Raw genomic sequence first — 19,936 nt, 5'->3', positions numbered from 1 at the left:
AAGAGGAAGAGGGGCTGGCTAGCTCGGCATCCAACCTTGTCAACATGCAGCACGACACCGGGGAACTTTCAAACTCCGGCACACCACACGACCTGATGAAGCGGTTTGAACCGCGAAACGCGTTGTCATTTTAAGTGCCCTATTAAAGCAATTTGTTTCTTATACATTGGGAGTGTCAACATGGGTTCTTTCATGCTGTCCTGCTTGTTAGAGGACCCCCGTATAAAAAAGCTGAAGGAGAAGGACTTGTACTGGGTGGCAACGCTACTGGGCCCTCGGTATAAGCACAAAGTGGTGGAGCTTTTACCAATTTCAACTTAGTCGGACAGGATGCACAATTTCCACAACAGGCTGCAAAATATGCTGTATACTGCGTTCAAGGGTGATGTCAAAGCACATGACGTCAATTCCCCTGCGTGATCGTTACCTTCTCGTGGTAAGGGGGCTTGCATATCACAATGACCTACATGAGTGTGCTGGGGCATACCCAAGTGGAGAGGGTTGTTCTTTCATTGTGGACAGACCAAATTCGATAGCTTGGATGCATACATTTCGGCAAAACCTTTGGTCACCTCAGGTGACCATTCAATACAACCTACTACTACTAGGCCAACACTGGGCCCACACTGCAAAATCAGTGTTTTCTATATTACTTTACTGTCATTGAGCGACCTCAGCCCAACCATAGCGTGTGTTACTGGCCTGTCACTTCGCTGCTTGTGGAGGATGTACGCAACTACGCATTCCACAACCTTTACTCCAGGAGGTCAATCAGTAGAGAAAGCGTCCATGCACAGGATAATAAACAACAGCTTTGGAGTGCAACTCACCATCCAGCAGCTAACAACTTGAGTAGAAGAAAGAGTTGTGGTGCACATCCAGCTAAAACGCCAATTTTATTGTTCCAATTAAAAATGCACTTCCAGCAATGACACAATCCAAAAAAGACAGAGAAAGGTACAGGCAGTTAAGCAGTCTACAGCCGTTTCGCGCCCTATAAAGTGTGGCGCATCATCAGGACTAGCCGCCCCTCAATCCCTGTTACCCCTTAAATAGTATTTCACCTTTGAGGCAGGAAATTTCCAAGCCGTGCACACTGTAGGCCGTTCAGCCGGTTGGAGCGCACGCCAGGCACGAGTACACTCATTTCCGCACTATGGAACACATATCCGGTGGCATATGTGACCTTGCGGTCGCATAGACCAACGTAATCCATCACTGTCGTGCGCCAAAAACGGCGCACTGACGTCCAGTGCGACTCTAACGTCGCATGCAAATTGCTTTAACATTGCTATGGACGCGGCATAGCCCTTTATCGCATCCCGATGCCATCTAGTGGCTAAACAATAAATTGCATGGCCATTTTACTAGAATGGTAAAGTATAAGGGAAAATGAGTGTCCTGCCTCAAAGAATATAAAATTAATAACAAGTATCTGGATTACACATTCTCACATGGTCCTAGTGGGGGGAGGAAAGAAGGAAAAAAAGGGTATATCATTCTTATTTGTAAACATAATTTCAACTCACCACCCCACAATATCAGGAGGACCCAGTGTGATCCAGAACCTGTATAGAAAATGGAAAATATTTAAAAACTATTCAAAAATGGATATCCATTGAAAAAAGGGGGGTAAAAACAGAAAAAAATACCTTATATTGCAATATTTTAGATAACTCCAGGAGATGATGGAAGATCTTTTTGTAGTACTTTTTTGCTGCTTTCTTACTGCAGGGTAAAAAGTCACAGCCTGTTTGGCTCTGTCCACACCACCCATGCAGTGGCGTAGGGATCGCCATAGCTGGCATAGCATTGCTATGGGGCCCTTGGGGCCGAAGCCATGAGGGGGCCCTTCAGTTCTAGCTGCGTGTGTATTTTTTCCCCTTAAGTGCAGCCACTAGGCTGCAATTTCCATATGTGAAAAATCACATAGATAGAGAGGCAGGCAGATGGGTGAAAAGGGACTATTTCACCTTCCGCCTCTCTGAGATCCCTGCTCCCAACCGGCAATTAGTTGATAGTTCCGGCTGGGAACAGAATAGCACTCTGCACAAGACGTAGCTCCGCCCCCTCCCCTCCACAGCAGAGTCTGGACGGAGGTGCAGAGGGGAATGCTGAGTGGGGGAGTTTGTTTAATAGAAGAAGCCCCGCCCCCCACGTGCATAGGAGGAAGCTGCCCAGCCCTGAGGAGAGAGCTGCAGCAGCCCGCGTGGTTTAAATCAACTGGTAGAGGCATGCTTCTGCTCCAGCAGGTCCACCTCCTCCATAGACTGCCACTGCCTGCAGGTAATCTGATATCTCCCTCCCTCTGGCTCTCTCCTTTCTTTCTGTGCCTTTTCCTTATGTCAGCTTGTTCTGCACACACTACTCTTCTCCCCTCCACTCTGTGCTTACACTGTCCTGTGTCCCCCCCCCTGCGGTGGCCTGTGTCCCCCTCCCAGCAGTGTCCTGTGTCCCCCTCCCAGCGGTGTCCTGTGTCCCCCTCCCTGCGGTGTCCTGTGTCCCCCTCCCAGCAGTGTCCTGTGTCCCCCTCCCAGCAGTGTCCTGTGTCCCCCTCCCAGCAGTGTCCTGTGTCCCCCTCCCAGCAGTGTCCTGTGTCCCCCTCCCAGCAGTGTCCTGTGTCCCCTTCCCATCAGTGTCCTGTGTCCCCCTCCCTGCGGTGTCCTGTGTCCCCCTCTCTGCGGTGTCCTGTGTCTCCCTCCCTGCGGTGTCCTGTGTCTCCCTCCCTGCGGTGTCCTGTCACCCCCTCCGCAGTGTCCTGTGTCTCCCTCCCATCAGTGTCCTGTGTACCCCCTCCCTGCGGTGTCCTGTGTCCTGCAGTGTCCGGTGTACCCCCTCCCTGCGGTGTCTGGTGTCCCCCCCCTTTGCGGTGTCCACTGCCCCCCCCCCCCTGCGGTGTCCGGTGTGTCCCCCCCCCTGCGGTGTCCGGTGTGTCCCCCCCCTGCGGTGTCCGGTGTGTCCCCCCCTGCAGTGTCCGGTGCCCCCCCCTCCCTGCGGTGTCCTGTGTCCCCCCCCCCTGCCTGCGGTGTCCTGTGCCCCCCCCCCCCCCTGCCTGCGGTGTCCTGTGTCCCCCCCCCTTCCCTGCAGTGTCCTGTGTCCCCCCCCTTTCCCTGCGGTGTCCTGTGTCCCCCCCTGCCTGCGGTGTCGTTCCCCCCCCGCCTGCGGTGTCCCGTGTCCCCCCCCCTGCCTGCGGTGTCCTGTGTCCCCCCCCCTGCCTGCGGTGTCCTGTGTCCCCCCCCCCCTGCCTGCGGTGTCCTGTGCCCCCCCTTCCCTGCGGTGTCCTGTGCCCCCCCCCCCTTCCCTGCGGTGTCCTGTGTCCCCCCCCTGCCTGCGGTGTCCTGTGTCCCCCCCCCTGCCTGCGGTGTCCTGTGCCCCCCCCTGCCTGCGGTCCCCCCCCCCTCTGCCTGCGGTGTCCTGTGTCCCCCCCCCCTGCCTGCGGTGTCCGGTGTCCCCCTCCCAGGAGTGTCCTTTCTCCCCCTCCCTGCAGTGTCCAGATTTTCAAAGTAATGCCCATGTTTCCCAATGGTTCAGTTCACGCTGTATACCTTTTAAAGAGACTCGAGATGAGTGTTCCTGCTGGTTTTTTTTTTACTTACCCAGGGCTTCCTCCAGCCCCATAAGAATGGATGTGTCCCTCGCCGTCCTCCTCAGTGCCTCCGTTCAGCCACAATCTTCCCCGGTAAGCGGCTTTGTGATGTCAGCAGTGGACAGCGCAGAAGGCCGCGGTTGATGTCACTGAGTCGACTGCGGCTGAACGGAGGAGCTGAGGAAGACGGCGAGGGACACATCCATGCTTATGGAGCTGGAGGAAGCCCCGGGTAAGTAAAAAAACAGCAGTTGACTCAGCTCTGAGTCTCTTTAATTGAAAGATTTTTCATAATGCACTGCAATGGAAAAGGAAAACTGATTAAAGGAACCTTAACTTAGAGGGATATAAATGTTTCCTTTTAAACAATACTAGTTGCTTGGCAGTCCTGCTGTTCTGTTTGGCTGCAGTAGTGGCTGAATCACACCTGAAACAAGCATGCAGCAATCCAGTCTGACTTCAGTCAGAGCACCTGATCTGCATGCTTGTTCAGGGGCTGTGGCTCAAAGTATTAGAGACACAGGATCAGCAGGAGAGTCAGGCAACTGGTATTATTTTAAAAGGAAAAATCCATATCCTTCTCAGTTTAGGTTCCCCTTAAGTGTAAATGGGGCCTTAGTCTTGTGTGCGCCTCTTCCCTCTGCCCTGCTGCCACTGTGAGTGTAGTAGTAGGTAGTTATAGTATAATATGCACACTAAGGTACCTTATAATTTATTTAAGGTGGGGGGGCCCCAACCAAAACTTTGCTATGGGGCCCCAGGGTTTCTAGCTACGCCCCTGCACCCATGGTGCTGTTGTAGTCCACCACAACCTGAGGCTTTTGGATTTCTTTACCTCCTCTTGTCCTGGTGGTGACAGTTGAGGTGTCATGCACTGTGTTCAGGAGACAGACATCCTTTTTGTCATGCACGCTGAGAGTCAGCATTTTCCCCTTTTACCAAGCAACCATGTCCCCAGTGTTCAGCTTCTGCTTGGAAAATGCTAATGGCATTTCCCACCTGTTAGGTCTAACTGGGCCGTAGCACCAGTCTTATGCTTTATGAGGAACTCAAAGTTCAGTGGAGCTGTAGAAATTATCAGTGGTCACACAATAGCCTTTGACCAGTAAAGGCTCAACCAGAGACAGAACAGAGGATGTCGACACTCCGTAGTCGCTGAACCTGGGGTTGAACTTGGTGCCGGAATACAGTATAGTGTTCCAGATGTAACTGGTTGCCGACTCACTTGGTATGTATGACTTTGCGTCAAAGTGGGCCCGCTTGGATGCTACATACTGAATCCAACTCAGCCTCCCCTTATCATAAACACTTATGTCCCTCTGGGTTACATAAGTGCTCCGGAAGTTCTCAACAATGAGCTGATACACATCCCAATTTTTTTTCAGTTTTGGTGCAGGGTGGGTGGACTCCTCGAAAGGTGTCGCTGTTGGTGAAGTGCAAAAACTTCGTGATCAAACTGAAGCAATATTCAGACATCACTGCTCCAAAAAAAAGGGGTCACAATAATTTTATTGGCAGACTGGATTTTGATCGTTCTGCCGTGGGGCTTGTGCAAGCTCCATATGGTAATGGATAAATTAAGTAAAACTTTAGATATATATTGCGCTGTAGTTTCTGTAATCTGAAATCCAACTGCAGGAAAAAGGAAAATGTATGTTTTAATTCCTTTATTAATATAAGGTTACATGAAAGATATGCTGCGGGTGAGAGAATGCCCTACCCACCTCACTTCTCTTGGTTTCAATAGAAGGCTGAAGAGATCTCAGACACAACCCCCTTCTGTTTTGAGAAAGCTTTGGTGGGCATGGCGAAACACGTTAGCAGGCTTGGCTGAAGCATGAGTGAGCGCTCACGTGACTAGGGATGCCAGGATCGGAGGATGGAGCCTGTGAGACTGCGCTGGGGCACTGAGGCGGTGTGTCATCACCAGCTTGAGTAGCATACCCGCATACTCACTGGGAGGGCTTTGCAGCTGCAACCTGGACACAAGACAGAGTGATTCCCACTAGTGTCACGGTGTTGGTGGGGCGCAATAATACAGCGGAAGCCACGGGAGACTCCGATTACCTCTGAGGTTGTGAGTAAATCTGCAAACTTACGGAGTGTAACTGCAGAACCAGTAGCACATCTGAACTGTGGAAGTTAGGCTCATAAACCATCAAGCCGTGTCATGATGTTATATGCAAACTAGGTATTTAGTCCGCCCATTAAAAAACGGGCACTATGGCTGTGACGCGACACCCTTCGTAAGGGTGCATGGCTGCATTGCATGCTGCACACGCGCCAGCCCATGCTCCCTACTGCGCGCACGGACTTGCTCCCCGCCGAGTGCACCAATGGCTGCCTAACCCCTGACCCCGTCCTCCTGCTCTAACCCTCTAAAAGAGAGTAATGTATTGTGTAAATGTATTTGCATGTGTAAGGTAAACTTAGCATCTAAGGCTAAAATTCGCCTTAGAAATTGTGGAATTAAAACGGCGCATCTAGATAGGCCTAAGCAGCCGGATGGTCGCATCGACTGGTTGCTAAGGGGACCACATAACAGAGAGGGGAATGTTCTGGAAGCTCCACGCGGCTAGAGCGGAGCATAGCGCAGGCGCAAAGAGGCGCAGGCGCAAGACACAACCTGAGGGAACTGGTTTAAATCAATTTCCCTCCGAGAGCGAGAGTCAGTCAGGCGGCGGTGAGTGAGGGAGCCGGAGGCCAGCAGAGGTGCCATAAGCAGCCACCCCATGAGTCCAGCGGGGGCTCGGCGGCAGCAACTAGACCACCCAGGAGAGAAGCGGGGGCCACTGAGGTAGAGCGCAGCAGTGATCGGAGGCCATTTGAAGCTACAGCAGGCCAGAGCAGCTCAAATAAGAGGAGAGACACCCTATCAGCAGATAAGTATAGGCATTGAGCCATCTTCAAGCCACAGGTTGTGATCAGTGGGGGCCAGAAATCAGTGGAGGTTGTCTGAAGATAGTGACAGTTACCCCAGCATACTGAGAGGTATACTCTGATTAAAGTGGTGAGACAAGAATCTGCCTGTTTGATAAAAGACTTAACCATTTCAGCCCGCAGAGATTTTTCACCTTATGCATCGGAGCAATTTTCACCTCCATTCATTCGCTAATAACTTTATCACTACTTATCACAATTTATTGATCTATATCTTGTTTTTTCCGCCACTAATTAGGCTTTCTTTGGGGCTGGGGTACATTTTGCTAAGAACCACTTTACCGTAAATGCATTTTAACAGGATTAATAAGAAAAAAATGGAAAAAATTCATTATTTCTCAGTTTTTGGCCATTATAGCTTTAAAATAATCCATGCTACCATAATTAAAACCTATGTATTTTATTTGCCCGTATGTCTCGGTTATTATACCATTAAAATTTTGTCCCTATCACAATGTATGGTGCCAATATTTTATTTGGAAATAAAGGTGCATTGTTTCCGTTTTGCGGCCATCACTATTTACAAGCTTATAATTTAAAAAATGTTTGTAGTATACCCCCTTCAAATGCATATTTAAAAAGTTCAGACCCTTATGTAACTATTTATGTCTTTTTTTTTTTTTTTTATTGTAATTTATTTATTTTTTCTATTAAAAATTTTATTTGGGGAATATTTTGGTGTGGGACATAAACAGTACATTTTTAATGTTGCTTTATGTGTAAATTGTAATGTAAAAAATTTGTAGATGTAGTTTTACTATTTGGCCACAAGATGGCCACCTTTATTTTTTGTTTACCCTCCTTGTACTTCTCGCTAAGCAGAAGTACAAGGGGGATGCGGAAATCTGTCCGGGCAGAAGAACTGAAGCCTCACAGGTGAGCGCTTCGGTTTTTCTGCGGGGGAAAGGGATCGGTGATCGGGAACCATGCTCCCTTTCACTGATCCCAGGGCTACCGGGGACACAACGGGGACGCGGGGGCATGCCTGCAATCGTGGGCGGGAGCGCGCCCAAGCGCGGGACCGCTGCAGAGCTGCCGCCCGGACGTGAGCTTCACGTCCGGGCGACGGAAATGGGTAAAGAAGCAGTGGCCTTGTGAAAACAAGACTGTGATTTGTGCTATGGAGTGTGGTGGTCAAGCGAAACGGAACTGTGATCTGTTATACTAAGTGTGAGAGAACTGTGTCACCAGAAAGTGAAAAGCCTCGGTCAGACCCCTCAGAGATACATAGCTCAGCCACACGCAGTGTTACTGACCCAGAGAGATATATGCCTGTCAGCCCGCATCAATACAAGAGTTCATCAGTTACAGTTTGTTCGTTTTTCAGTTAATTTTGCTAAGGCCTGCGATGAACAGTGAACCAAAAGTGTTGTTTGTGTGATTTAACTACAAGGCCTGCAACAGTGAAACAGAGAGAGAGAGAGAGAGAGCTTAAAATCTGGAGATAAAGAGAACCTGTCAGTGAGACAAAAACCTGATCTGTTAACCTGTCAGCAATAAAAGAGAGGAGTGATGATGGAGCTACTTTGTATCCAGTGACATTGAGAGAGTTGCAACAAGAAAGTGAAGCAGCCTCTGACAGAGATAAAGAGTCAACAAAGTTGGAGATTCAAGTTTTGCACTACCAAAAATTAGAGCTTATTCAGCATAACGTTCATACAGCCTAGATAGAGAGTTATTGATGGTATAGCTGGGTGCATTGGTCAATTTTGTATTTTTTTTTCCCTACCGCCTTTTTGATTATTTGAGTCTTTTTTTATTGTATTTATTATTTTTGGATTCCCTATCCAAGAAAGTGGTGCCTAAGAGATATAGTAGTTTGAGAAGTACAATACAAAGAGCAAAAGTCTGAGAGCTTTTCTGAGTAAAGTGAACATTCTTTTGGATGCCATATTGCCAACCAACGAACTGTGGAAATTGCTTCAGTACCATATTAAAGAGAGTCACTAAGCCCCTAAGGTTTTGCTGAGCAATATAGCTTGGACTTGGAAGCAAGGGACTGAGACTGTATAGGAACTGAATTGCTCAGTAGACCTGTCCCTACCCCAGCCCCTATACCTCAGTGAATGGTGCTGTGATCAAAAGTGTTGTATTGAAAAGTGGTTGATGATTGTAGAAGAAGATATGTTGTAGCTCAATTTTATTTAAAAGTATCTATGTAACTAAACCTTTTTATCCTTCAGCTTTTACTGGTGCACCGGCTGTGAAGAGGAGAAGATAGTATTTTTGACCTGTGACGTGTAAGGAAAGTGTAAATTTGTGTTAAGTGTTACTGGTTGTGAGAAGTTATCAGTTGACCATTGGTAGGTCACAAATAAATCCTTGATATTCATATCTGAGTCAGTGTCTGGTAGGTTCCTCTCAGCCAGGGCTGAACGCTAAAGGATAAGTCGGGTTACACTGCTTTCCACTGTCCGCTCGCGTGCTACACATGCACAGTAGCAAAAACGTACATTAAGGAACTGTGTAGATCTTGATATATGTACATCAGTGGCAGGAATTACGGACATTGAAGGCTATTTGCAACAATACATTCACAGAAATAAGGAGTTAGCAAAGTGTCATAACCTGCAGGAATCCGCTGAGGCCTCTAGGGTGTGTGTTGGTGGTGGGTCCACATACAATCAACCATATCTGTGGCCAATGTGGTTTGCATAGGCTGAGGCTGAGCGACCATTATTGAGCATGACCTAGTGGTGATTAGTGGAAAAGTGTGATGGTGCGCTCCCTCTTGTCTTCATGTTTTTAATTGGGGTTTTAAATAGGGGATATCATGCTGTTTTGTCATTAAAGCAAATTTGTATTGAATACATTTGAAAAGCACATGTAGAGCCTCCTGGTTCAGTTACTATATTACAGGGGTTCCAAATTGCAAGAGGGTTCTCCTTCATTGAGTATGTGGTGTGATTATTATATTAGTAACAGCACACATTGTTAAAATATTGTTCTAACCCTAAAATCCACATTTTGACTCCTAACCCTAAAACCTCCTTTCTCCCCTGCAAATAACCTAAATACAAAAAGCGGAGAATTTGTAAGTTAATACATTTCAAAACTACAAGCAATACATTTGTAAGATCATTTAAAAACAATAATTTTACGAAAATTATAATTAACATAAATTGTATAATTATAATGAATTTCAAAATGTTAAACGTTAAAACAATAATTTACAAAAAATGATAATTGTCTAAATAAGTTCAAAAACAATATTTTACAAACCACTAATTTTCAAAATTAAAAATTTGCCTCTATTTTATAGGCACCCAAATCATCCAGTTTTGTACCCAACAGTCAATATTTAACATTAGAGTGAATGGTGGCGACCAATTTGTCCACTTGTTATCTGCGTATATATTACAAGGGACGTAGTTTACCTCATTAAAGAGAAACTCCGACCAAGAATTGAACTTTATCCCAATCAGTAGCTGATACCCCCTTTTACATGAAAAATCTATTCCTTTTCACAAACAGACCATCAGGGGGCGCTGTATGACTGATATTGTGGTGAAACCCCTCCCACTAGAAACACTGAGACCGTGGTACTCCTGGCAGTTTCCTGTCTGAGAACCTTGTTGCATTGTGGGAAATAGCTGTTTACAGCTTGATTCTAATGAATAAGAACACTTTATTGGGGAGAATATATTATATTACAATCCTTGTATATCAAATCGTAATCACCCTCTCACACACACATGCATACATGGAGCTTGCTGGTTCCCCTTAGATCAAAAAGTCTTAGGCTAAACAATTATGGCCATAAAAATTGCAGACTATAAAAATGGTAAAAATAAAAAAATATGAAATCATATTAGGACATTAGAATTCAATATGTTCCTTAGGGAGAAATGCAAACAATCATATTATAACACTTTTGTGACAATTGAAGAAGCAGCCGCGGCGAACAGCACCGCCGCCGCGGCTGCCTCCATTCCCCCACCCGTCCCTCCGGCGTCTAGGACGCCGAGGTCAGGTCGTCAGTTAGGTAATGGGGTCCCAGTCTCGCGCGGGCGCGCGCACAGACGGGACCTTTATGTTGGAAGGAGGCTGGTCAGCTGACCGGCGGGTCAGCTGACCTCAGAGGAGACTCACGGCGCCCAGGATTGGCTGAGTGCAGGGGGGCGTGCCAGTGAGGTCTCCTCTGCTTCTTAAGCCTCCGGGCTTCAGTCTGGCACTGTCTGCTGTCGTGAATACCTCGTGTGTTAGTGCTCAGACCTTAGACTAGATCCCAGGTGTTGAAACCAAGGACTTCACACCTAGACTAGGATATTGTTTATATTGTTATTGATTTCCTGTGTATGACTCTGGCTAAACTCTGACTCTGATCTCGCTTACTGATTCTGTACCTCTGCCTATCTGCCTCAAGTTGCTGAACCTCTGCCCGATTACCGATTACTCTTCTGCCTTACTATTCTGCTCTGATACTGTCTTCTCTGTTGCCGACCCTTGCCTGTTTGACCATTCTGCTCACCGGTGGGCCCTCGCCACTGGTGAGGTGTTAGCTTAACCAGCTCCTCTGGTGAAGTTGTTCTGCTAGGCTGCAGTACAGCCTTAATCGCCTGCTCCTCAGGTGATCAGCAATTGCAGTATATTTTGAAACGCCTGCTCCTCAGGTGTCCCCTAGGCTGCAGTAAAGCCTTAATTGCCTGCTCCTCAGGTGATCAGTAATTGCAGTATTATTTGTAGCGCCTGCTCCTCAGGTGTCCTCTAGGCTGCAGTACAGCCTTAATCGCCTGCTCCTCAGGTGATTAGTAATTGCAGTATTATTGTAATCGCCTGCTCCTCAGGTGATCACTAGGTTGCAGTACTATCTAAATCACCCACTCCTCGGGAGATTCTATCTCTTCAGTTCCAGTATCCCCAGATTGCTGAGGTTTGTACTTTATTATACGGGCAATACGCCGATAGTATCTAACCAGTGTCTCTGGTGAGGTCTCGTTAAACTATTAAAGTTATTGAACTCTATTACACGGTCAGTGTATCGATAGTACCTCACCAGCCCCTCTGCTGAGGTCTCGTCAAACTATAAGTCACGGTTGCACCAAGCACTACATACTCAGCTCCTTGTGCTGCTATACTGGTATTATTGGTGATTCTGCAGATCACACATAATCAGGTATAGCGTCTGCATTATTGGTGATTCTGCAGATCACCAAATAATCAGACATCTGAGCTGCGACACCCAACCGTTACAACTTTAGACCTAAGTTGATGTCTATATCCTGTTAAGTCCAACAGATCTTGACTCTATGGGCCTGATTCACAAAGCGGTGCAAACTTTTTTGCGGACTTTTGCGCACGCAATTTGCCGCGATTCGCGCGATCGCAAAAGTCCGCGATCGCGCGAATCACGGCAAATTGCGCGCGCAAAAGTCCGCGAAAAAGTTTGCACCGCTTTGTGAATCAGGCCCTATGTTTGGAAATGCTGTTGCACGGAAATATGAGCTTCTTATCTATAAAGATCTCACCATTCCTGACATCCGTGCTTCGTCACTGTAACATACCACAAGAGTCTCAACCATGGCGATGTCTGCTGGATTCAGTGGGTCCTCCTGTTTCCACGGGGTCTGTCCAGGTATTCCGCACTTAGCGCCGCTGCAGCCGGCGCTGTTAGCTGTCAATACTCTGGCGTCCCGGCTCAGTACCACCACTTCCGGTCCTGCGATCTAGAGAGGAGACATCACTTCCTAGTGCGTCTCACTCAGGATGCTGTTGCCACTTCCCTGCGTTCCACCTTTGCTTAATCTTCACCGCTAGTCAGTATTGCGGTCCTTATGTGGAAGGGGTATTGGCTAATCTGTGGCTAGTTAGACGGGGCGCCCCTGTAACTAGTCAGTCAGCAATGATTAACATGTTTCGACGTAACCTCGGGCATCTTCTTCAGAATCTATAGATCAGTCCCGGGCAGTCGCCATATTTATATGTGGAAGTTCATAGCGTAACTCCCCCACTTTCACTCAATCAGATTAGTTTCCTCCTTAAAGATTCCATGTTGCCACAATCTTATTCCATAGTGCATTCTCAGGTATACAGATGTATAGGGCCCTGTTTGTTTGTAACCCCAATCCATAGTCATATTGTAACAAGTTTAATGACAGCTGCGACGAGCGGTACCACCGCCGCAGCTGCCTCCATGTCTCCGCTCATTTCCCCGGCGTCTGGGTCACCAGGGGCGGAGGTGGTCTGGGGGGCGACAGCTGCGGCGAACGGTTCCGCCGCCGCAGCTGCCCTCGTGCACCTGCCCGCCTCTCCAGCGTCTAGGACGCCGAGGACGGGGCTTTCTTGGGCTCATAGGGTTGCTGTCTTGCGTGGGCACACGCACAGACAGGACCTTTATGCCAGGAAGACAGGCGTCAGCTGACCTGCTGGTCGGCTGACGTCAGAAGAGACTCACGGCGCCCCGGATTGGCTGATAGTAGGGGGCGTGCCAGTGAGGTCTCCTCTGCCTCTTAAGCCTCCGGGCTTCACTCACACGCTGTCTGTTGTCGTGAATACTTGCGGGTTAGCGCTCAGACCTTAGACTAGATCCCAGGTGTTGATGCTAAGGATTTCACACCTAGTCTAGGATATTGCTACATTGTTACTGTTTATTGTTAGACTAGTTCCCGGGTGTTGATGCCAAGGACTTCACACCTAGACTAGGATATTGCCTATTGTATTGATTTCCTGTGTATGACTCTTAGCTATTCCTCTGACTCTGATCCTGCTTTCCGATCCTGTACCTTTGCCTATCTGCCTTGTTAGTTGCTGAACCTTTGCCTGATTACCGACTACTCTCTTGTCTTACGATTCTGTACCGATACTTACCTCTCTGTTGCCGAACCTCTGCCTGATTACCGATTACTCTCCTGTCTCACAATTCTGTACTGATACTTACCTCTTTGTTGCCGAAACTTGCCTGTCAGACCACTCTACTCACCAGTGGGCCAGTGGGTACTCTAGTGCACGCTCAGTGTACTGGTAGTACCTCACCAGCCCCTCTGGTGTGGTCTCATTAAACTATTAAAGTTACGGTTGCACCAAATCACTACACACTCAGCTCTTTGTCTGCTATACTGGTATTATTGGTGATTCTGCAGATCACACATAATCAGGTATAGCGTCTGCATTATTGGTGATTCTGCAGATCACCACATAATCAGACATCTGAGCTGTGACACAAGACCATTACAGAACAACAGACCAGTAAAAGATTGAGGCACTCTGCCAACGGGTCGACGTGTTGACCACTACAGTCAATGAAATCATTAAAGCGGTTAACACACAACAGACTCAGATTGAACAACTGGCTGAATCAGTTAACCGTTTACAAGACACTAGTGCAAGAGTGTCACCCCCTCCTGTCATCGAGCCGAGGGTGCCCCCACCTGAGAGATTTTCAGGGCATCGCTCAGATTTTTGTAATTTTAGTCATAGATGCTTATCATATTTTGAATTACAACCCGTTTCTTCAGGTACAGAAGGTCAGAGGGTCACTTTCATCAAGACTTTATTGTCTGGAGATTCTCAATCCTGGGCATATAGTCTCCCTACGGGGCATGAGGCCTTGACCTCAGTGGAGGAGTTCTTTAAGGCCATGGCCATAATTTACGATGATCCTGATTTGGCACTGACTTCCGAAAGGAAGTTAAAGACACTCAGGCAAGGACATAGTCCAGTTGAGGTTTATGCTGCTGAGTTCAGGAGATGGGCGGTCTCAGCCGGGTGGGGGCAGTAAGCACTTCTAGACTGTTTTTTTATCAGGATTGTCAGATGCCATAGCTGATCTCATGTTGGGTCATCCAGAGCCCAAGACCCTGGATGAGGCCATATCCTTGGCCATCAAAATTGATAGGCGAATTCGCCATCAAACACAGACTCGGCCTAGAGCCCCAGAAAGGTTCACTTCTTGTACCTTCGCAGCTCCTACGCTTTCCTCTCCTCCCGCTGACGAGCCAATGCAGATTGGACATGCCAAGCTTTCAGAGGTCAAGAGAGATAGAAGGCATGTTGAGAAACTATGTCTATATTGCACTGACAAAGAGCATATGGTTTCTGTTTGTCCCGAGAAGGCGGAACTCTATCGCCTAGGAGTAGCTGGAAGTACTAACCTAGGCGATCCAGACTCTCTACAGGAGACTGATACGCTGTACCGCACTCTGGTGGTTGGTAGCACCACGGTGGGTGGTTCAGCCATCCCTTTAGCAGAGGACAGACTTCTTTTGCCCTGTGTGATCAGTTGGCGAGACCGAGTCCTGGAGACACAGGCATTTTTGGACTCAGGCTCGTCCGCCAACTTTATGAATTATGATTTTGCACTCCAGCTTGGGCTTCCCCTCCAGCCCTTAGGTCAGGATCTGGTAATTACTGCAGTAGATAGCTCACCATTGCAGAACAAACGATCTCCTTTACAGACCCCAGTACTATCGTGTCAGATCAGGGCCCTCCACAAGGAGAATATTCAGTTGTTTGTGATCAAAATGATCACCACCTCAGTGATCTTGGGGATGCCGTGGCTTGAGAGGCACTCTCCTCGTATTGACTGGGGTTCCGGGCAATTGTTGAGTTGGTCCCCTTATTGTCAGGACCATTGTTTAACAAAGGTCACACTTTGTACCACCAAACTTCAAGTAGAGGGGTTACCCAGTCAGTATTCCGAGTTTGCAGATGTATTTTGTCCCCGGGCAGCCGACAAGCTGCCACCACATCGAAGCTTTGATTGTCCCATAGAATTAAGATCAGGTTGTATGCCCCCTAGGGGTCATTTATATAATTTGTCAGGACCAGAGAAACTGGCTATGAAAGAGTATATTGCGGATAATTTGGCAAAAGGCTTTATCAGGTCATCCAAGTCCCCGGCCGGGGCTGGTTTCTTTTTTGTTAAAAAGAAAGACGGTGGTCTCAGACCATGTATCGATTATAGGGGTTTGAATAAGATTACAGTGAAAAATCGTTATCCTTTGCCCCTAATCGACGATTTATTTTTTCAAGTTACGGATGCGGGTGTGTTCACCAAACTTGATCTCAGGGGGGCTTACAACCTGATACGTATAAGAGAAGGTGACGAATGGAAGACGGCGTTTAACACGCCCGACGTGCATTACGAATATCTTGTGATGCCCTTCAGGTTGTGCAATGCCCCAGCCGTCTTCCAAGAATTGATCAATGAGGTTCTCAGGGAGGTATTGGGGCGATTCGTCTTAGTTTACTTAGACGAAATCCTCATTTTTTCCCGTACTTTGGCTGAGCACAGGGACCATGTAAAATTTGTCCTGAACAAATTACTTCAAAATTCTCTCTTTGCCAAGATTGAGAAATGCCTCTTTGAGGTTCCACGGGTTCCTTTTCTTGGGTACATAATCTCCACTGAAGGGTTAGAGATGGACCCCGATAAGCTATCTGCTGTTTTGGAGTGGCCTCGTCCTGTCGGGTTGAAGGCACTCCAACGATTTTTAGGCTTTGCCAATTATTATAGACGATTCATAAAGGGGTTTTATTCTGTAATTGCGCCTCTTACAGATTTTACCAAGAGGGGGGCGAACACCCACAACTGGTCATTAGATGCACTGACCGCATTCGCCTCACTCAAACAGTTGTTTTGTTCCGCCCCCATCTTGAAGCATGTAGATGTGTCCCTTCCTTTTGTAGTGGAGGTGGATGCCTCAGAGATTGGGGTGTGGGCTGTACTGTCCCAGCACTCTGGCTTTCAGGGTAAATTGCATCCGTGTGCATACTTTTCCAGGAAGTTCTCCCCAGCTAAAAGAAACTATGATATAGGGAATCGGGAGCTATTGGCCATCAAGCTTGCATTTGAGGAATGGCGCCACTGGCTTGAGGGGGCTCAGCACACTATCACGGTCTTTACAGATCACAAAAACTAACAGTATATTGAGAGTGCGAAGCGGCTCACACATAGACAGGCCCGGTGGTCCCTGTTTTTTACCCGGTTTAACTTTGTTATTACGTATACACCGGGCAACAAGAATATTAAAGCAGATGCTCTCTCGAGATGCTTTGAGCCGGAATCTGTGCAGTCTCTTACTCCTGCTAGCATCCTCCCTGATAGTGTAGTCATTGCAACTTTGGGACTTCGGGGTGAGCAAGTTGCCAGTGCAGGGGTTCCCTTGGTGTATGGTGAAGAGCAGGGGGTGGATTGGAAAGTTGTTCCAGCAGACAGAGTTTGGGCTCTTCCAATCAGGTCCAGGAGGTTAAGGTCCTTCTCGCAGGGATATTCCCCTCCCTCCCACCCTATGATGGTTAGGGTAAACAAGATGAGGGAGAAAACTCAGGAGGCGTGTCCGGAGTCCACGCCTAGAGGGGGAGGTACTGTAACAAGTTTAATGACAGCTGCGGCGAGCGGTACCACCGCCGCAGCTGCCTCCATGTCTCCGCTCATTTCCCCGGCGTCTGGGTCACCAGGGGCGGAGGTGGTCTGGGGGGCGACAGCTGCGGCGAACGGTTCCGCCGCCGCAGCTGCCCTCGTGCACCTGCCCGCCTCTCCAGCGTCTAGGACGCCGAGGACGGGGTTTTCTTGGGCTCATAGGGTCGCTGTCTTGAGCGGGCGCGCGCACAGACAGGACCTTTATGCCAGGAAGAGAGGCGTCAGCTGACCTGCTGGTCGGCTGACGTCAGAAGAGACTCACGGCGCCCCGGATTGGCTGATAGTAGGGGGCGTGCCAGTGAGGTCTCCTCTGCCTCTTAAGCCTCCGGGCTTCACTCACACGCTGTCTGTTGTCGTGAATATTTGCGTGTTAGCGCTCAGACCTTAGACTAGATCCCAGGTGTTGATGCTAAGGATTTCACACCTAGTCCAGGATATTGCTACATTGTTACTGTTTATTGTTAGACTAGTTCCCGGATGTTGATGCCAAGGACTTCACACCTAGACTAGGATATTGCCTATTGTATTGATCTCCTGTGTATGACTCTTAGCTATTCCTCTGACTCTGATCCTTGCTTTCCGATCCTGTACCTTTGCCTATCTGCCTTGTTAGTTGCTGAACCTTTGCCTGATTACCGACTACTCTCTTGTCTTACGATTCTGTACCGATACTTACCTCTCTGTTGCCGAACCTCTGCCTGATTACCGATTACTCTCCTGTCTCACGATTCTGTACTGATACTTACCTCTCTGTTGCCGAAACTTGCCTGTCAGACCACTCTACTCACCAGTGGGCCCTCGCCACTGGTGAGGTTCTAGCTTCACCAGCGCCTCTGGTGAAGTTTTTCTTTAGTGCAGTCCTGGTTGTGTCTTCTAGGCTGCAGTACAGTCTGAGTCACCCCCTCCACGGGTGATCACTTGGCTGCAGTACTTCCTGAATCACCCGCTCCACGGGAGATTCGGCCTCTTCGGTATTGTTTTCTCCAGCTTGCTGGAGCTTGTACTCTAGTGCACGCTCAGTGTACTGGTAGTACCTCACCAGCCCCTCTGGTGAGGTCTCATTAAACTATTAAAGTTACGGTTGCACCAAATCACTACACACTCTCTTTGTCTGCTATACTGGTATTATTGGTGATTCTGCCGATCACACATAATCAGGTATAGTGTCTGCATTATTGGTGATTCTGCAGATCACCACATAATCAGACATCTGAGCTGCGACACAAGACCGTTACACATATCATGTATGTTCCACCCTTAGTGGCATTTAGGATTTAAGATTGAGCTTTACTCCACATGTCCATTAATTATGACATATTACACTACTATCTACTCATTCTCTCTTATAGTTTATATGTACCCTCCCCAAAAAAACCTATGGGGGGACCAGCTGCCCTTTGGGGAACCAAAATCTTATACATTCAAAAAACTGTCTATTTCATAAAACCAAAAAGTTCCATCTCTTCATTAAGTCCTTTTGGCACCAAAGTGTCCAGGTTAAAAATCCACCTGCTTTCCTGTCCAGACATTTTGGCCAGGTAATCCCCACCCCTAATATCTTTGTGCACCACTTCCAATCCAAAATAAATCACATCCCATACACGGCAATTGTGAAAAGTCTTGAAATGTTTGGACAGCGGGTCCCTCCCACCCCTTTCCAATATTGTTTAAATGTTCACCAATCCTGCTAGATAATGACCTCTTAGTGCGGCCTATATATTTCTTACCACACGGACAAATTAAGCAATAAATTACTCCTCTAGTATCACATGTGATTAGAGATGAGCGTAATGACGTAATTACGATTTCGCGAAAAGTCGCGTAATTAGTGTAATTACGATTATGGCCGTAAGTACATAATCGTAATGAAGAAGGATTTCGCGAAATTTCGCGTAAGCGTAATTTTCGTGTAATTTTCGCATTACAGTGGGTATTACGAAATTAATGCGTATGGCCATGCTCCCAAGCGGAAAAGTTGACGCATGGATCAATGTTAGGTAGCCGCCGACTTTAAGGGTTAATAGCAAAGCCCCCTTAAATGCTAAGAGCCTCAAATTTGGAGAATATATTAAGGAGATCAGAAGGAATAAGAGGAAAAAAATTTTTTCAAAAAGACCTTATAGTTTTTGAGAAAATCGATGTTAAAGTTTCAAAGTAAAAATGTATACATTTAAAAACCCGCCGACTTTAACGGTTAAAGTTTAGGAACACCAAATTCCCAGGGTATATTAAGGGGATCAGTGGGAATAAGAGGAAAAAAATGTTTTCAAAAAGACCTTATAGTTTTTGAGAAAATCGATTTTTAAGTTTCAAGGGCAAAAATGTCTTTTAAATGCGGAAAATGTCAGTTTTTTTTGCACAGGTAACAATAGTGTATTATTTTCATAGATTCCCCCAAGTGGGAAGAGTTTTACTTACTTCGTTCTGAGTGTGGGAAATATAAAAAAAAACGACGTGGGGTCCCCCCTCCCAGACCTCTTTAACCCCTTGTCCCCCATGCAGGCTGGGATAGCCAGAATGCGGAGCACCGGCCGCGTGGGGCTCCGCACCCTGACTATACCAGCCCGCATGGTCCATGGATTGGGGGGTCTCGGAAGGGGAGGGGCAGCCAAGCTTTCCCCTCCCCCTCCGAGCCCTTCTCCAATCCAAGGACAAGGGGCTCTTCTCCACCTCCGATGGGCGGTGGAGGTGGAGGCCGCGATTTCCTGGGGGGGGGGGTTCATGGTGAAATCTGGGAGTCCCCTTTAAAAAGGGGTCCCCCAGATGCCCACCCCCCCTCCCAGGAGAAATGAGTATAGAGGTACTTGTACCCCTTACCTATTTCCTTTAAGAGTGAAAAGTAAATAAACACACAAACACTTAGAAAAAGTATTTTAATTGAACAAAAAACATAACCACGAAAAAAGTCCTTTAATATTCTTAATTAACCATTAATACTTACCTGTCCCTTTAAATAAATGATCCCTCGCAATATTCTCGGAAATGTTCTATCAGTTACAATGTAACAAAGTTATTACAATGTAACAACTTTGTTACATTGTAACTACGCC

At 47.5% G+C, this 19,936-nt stretch overlaps 1 protein-coding gene across 5 annotated transcripts in view; it reads right to left on the bottom strand.

The window, feature by feature from the left end:
• Window positions 1–19,936, bottom strand: part of LOC137532532 (C4b-binding protein alpha chain-like) — a 732,640-nt gene that overhangs the window by 206,224 nt on the left and 506,480 nt on the right. For 4 of the 5 annotated variants that reach the window (XM_068253140.1, XM_068253166.1, XM_068253156.1 and 1 more), the window contains exon 10: window positions 1,530–1,568. The exons of the other annotated variant lie outside the window; for it this stretch is intronic. In XM_068253140.1, coding sequence (XP_068109241.1) covers window positions 1,530–1,568 — 39 coding nt within the window. The remainder of the gene's footprint in view (window positions 1–1,529; window positions 1,569–19,936) is intronic. 5 annotated transcript variants of the gene reach the window in all.

The sequence above is a fragment of the Hyperolius riggenbachi genome, chromosome 1, assembly GCF_040937935.1.
Source record: "Hyperolius riggenbachi isolate aHypRig1 chromosome 1, aHypRig1.pri, whole genome shotgun sequence".
NCBI classification, from domain to species: domain Eukaryota; kingdom Metazoa; phylum Chordata; class Amphibia; order Anura; family Hyperoliidae; genus Hyperolius; species Hyperolius riggenbachi.
Note: the sequence above shows the minus strand (reverse complement) of the source record. Positions and strands in the feature narration are given on the sequence as shown.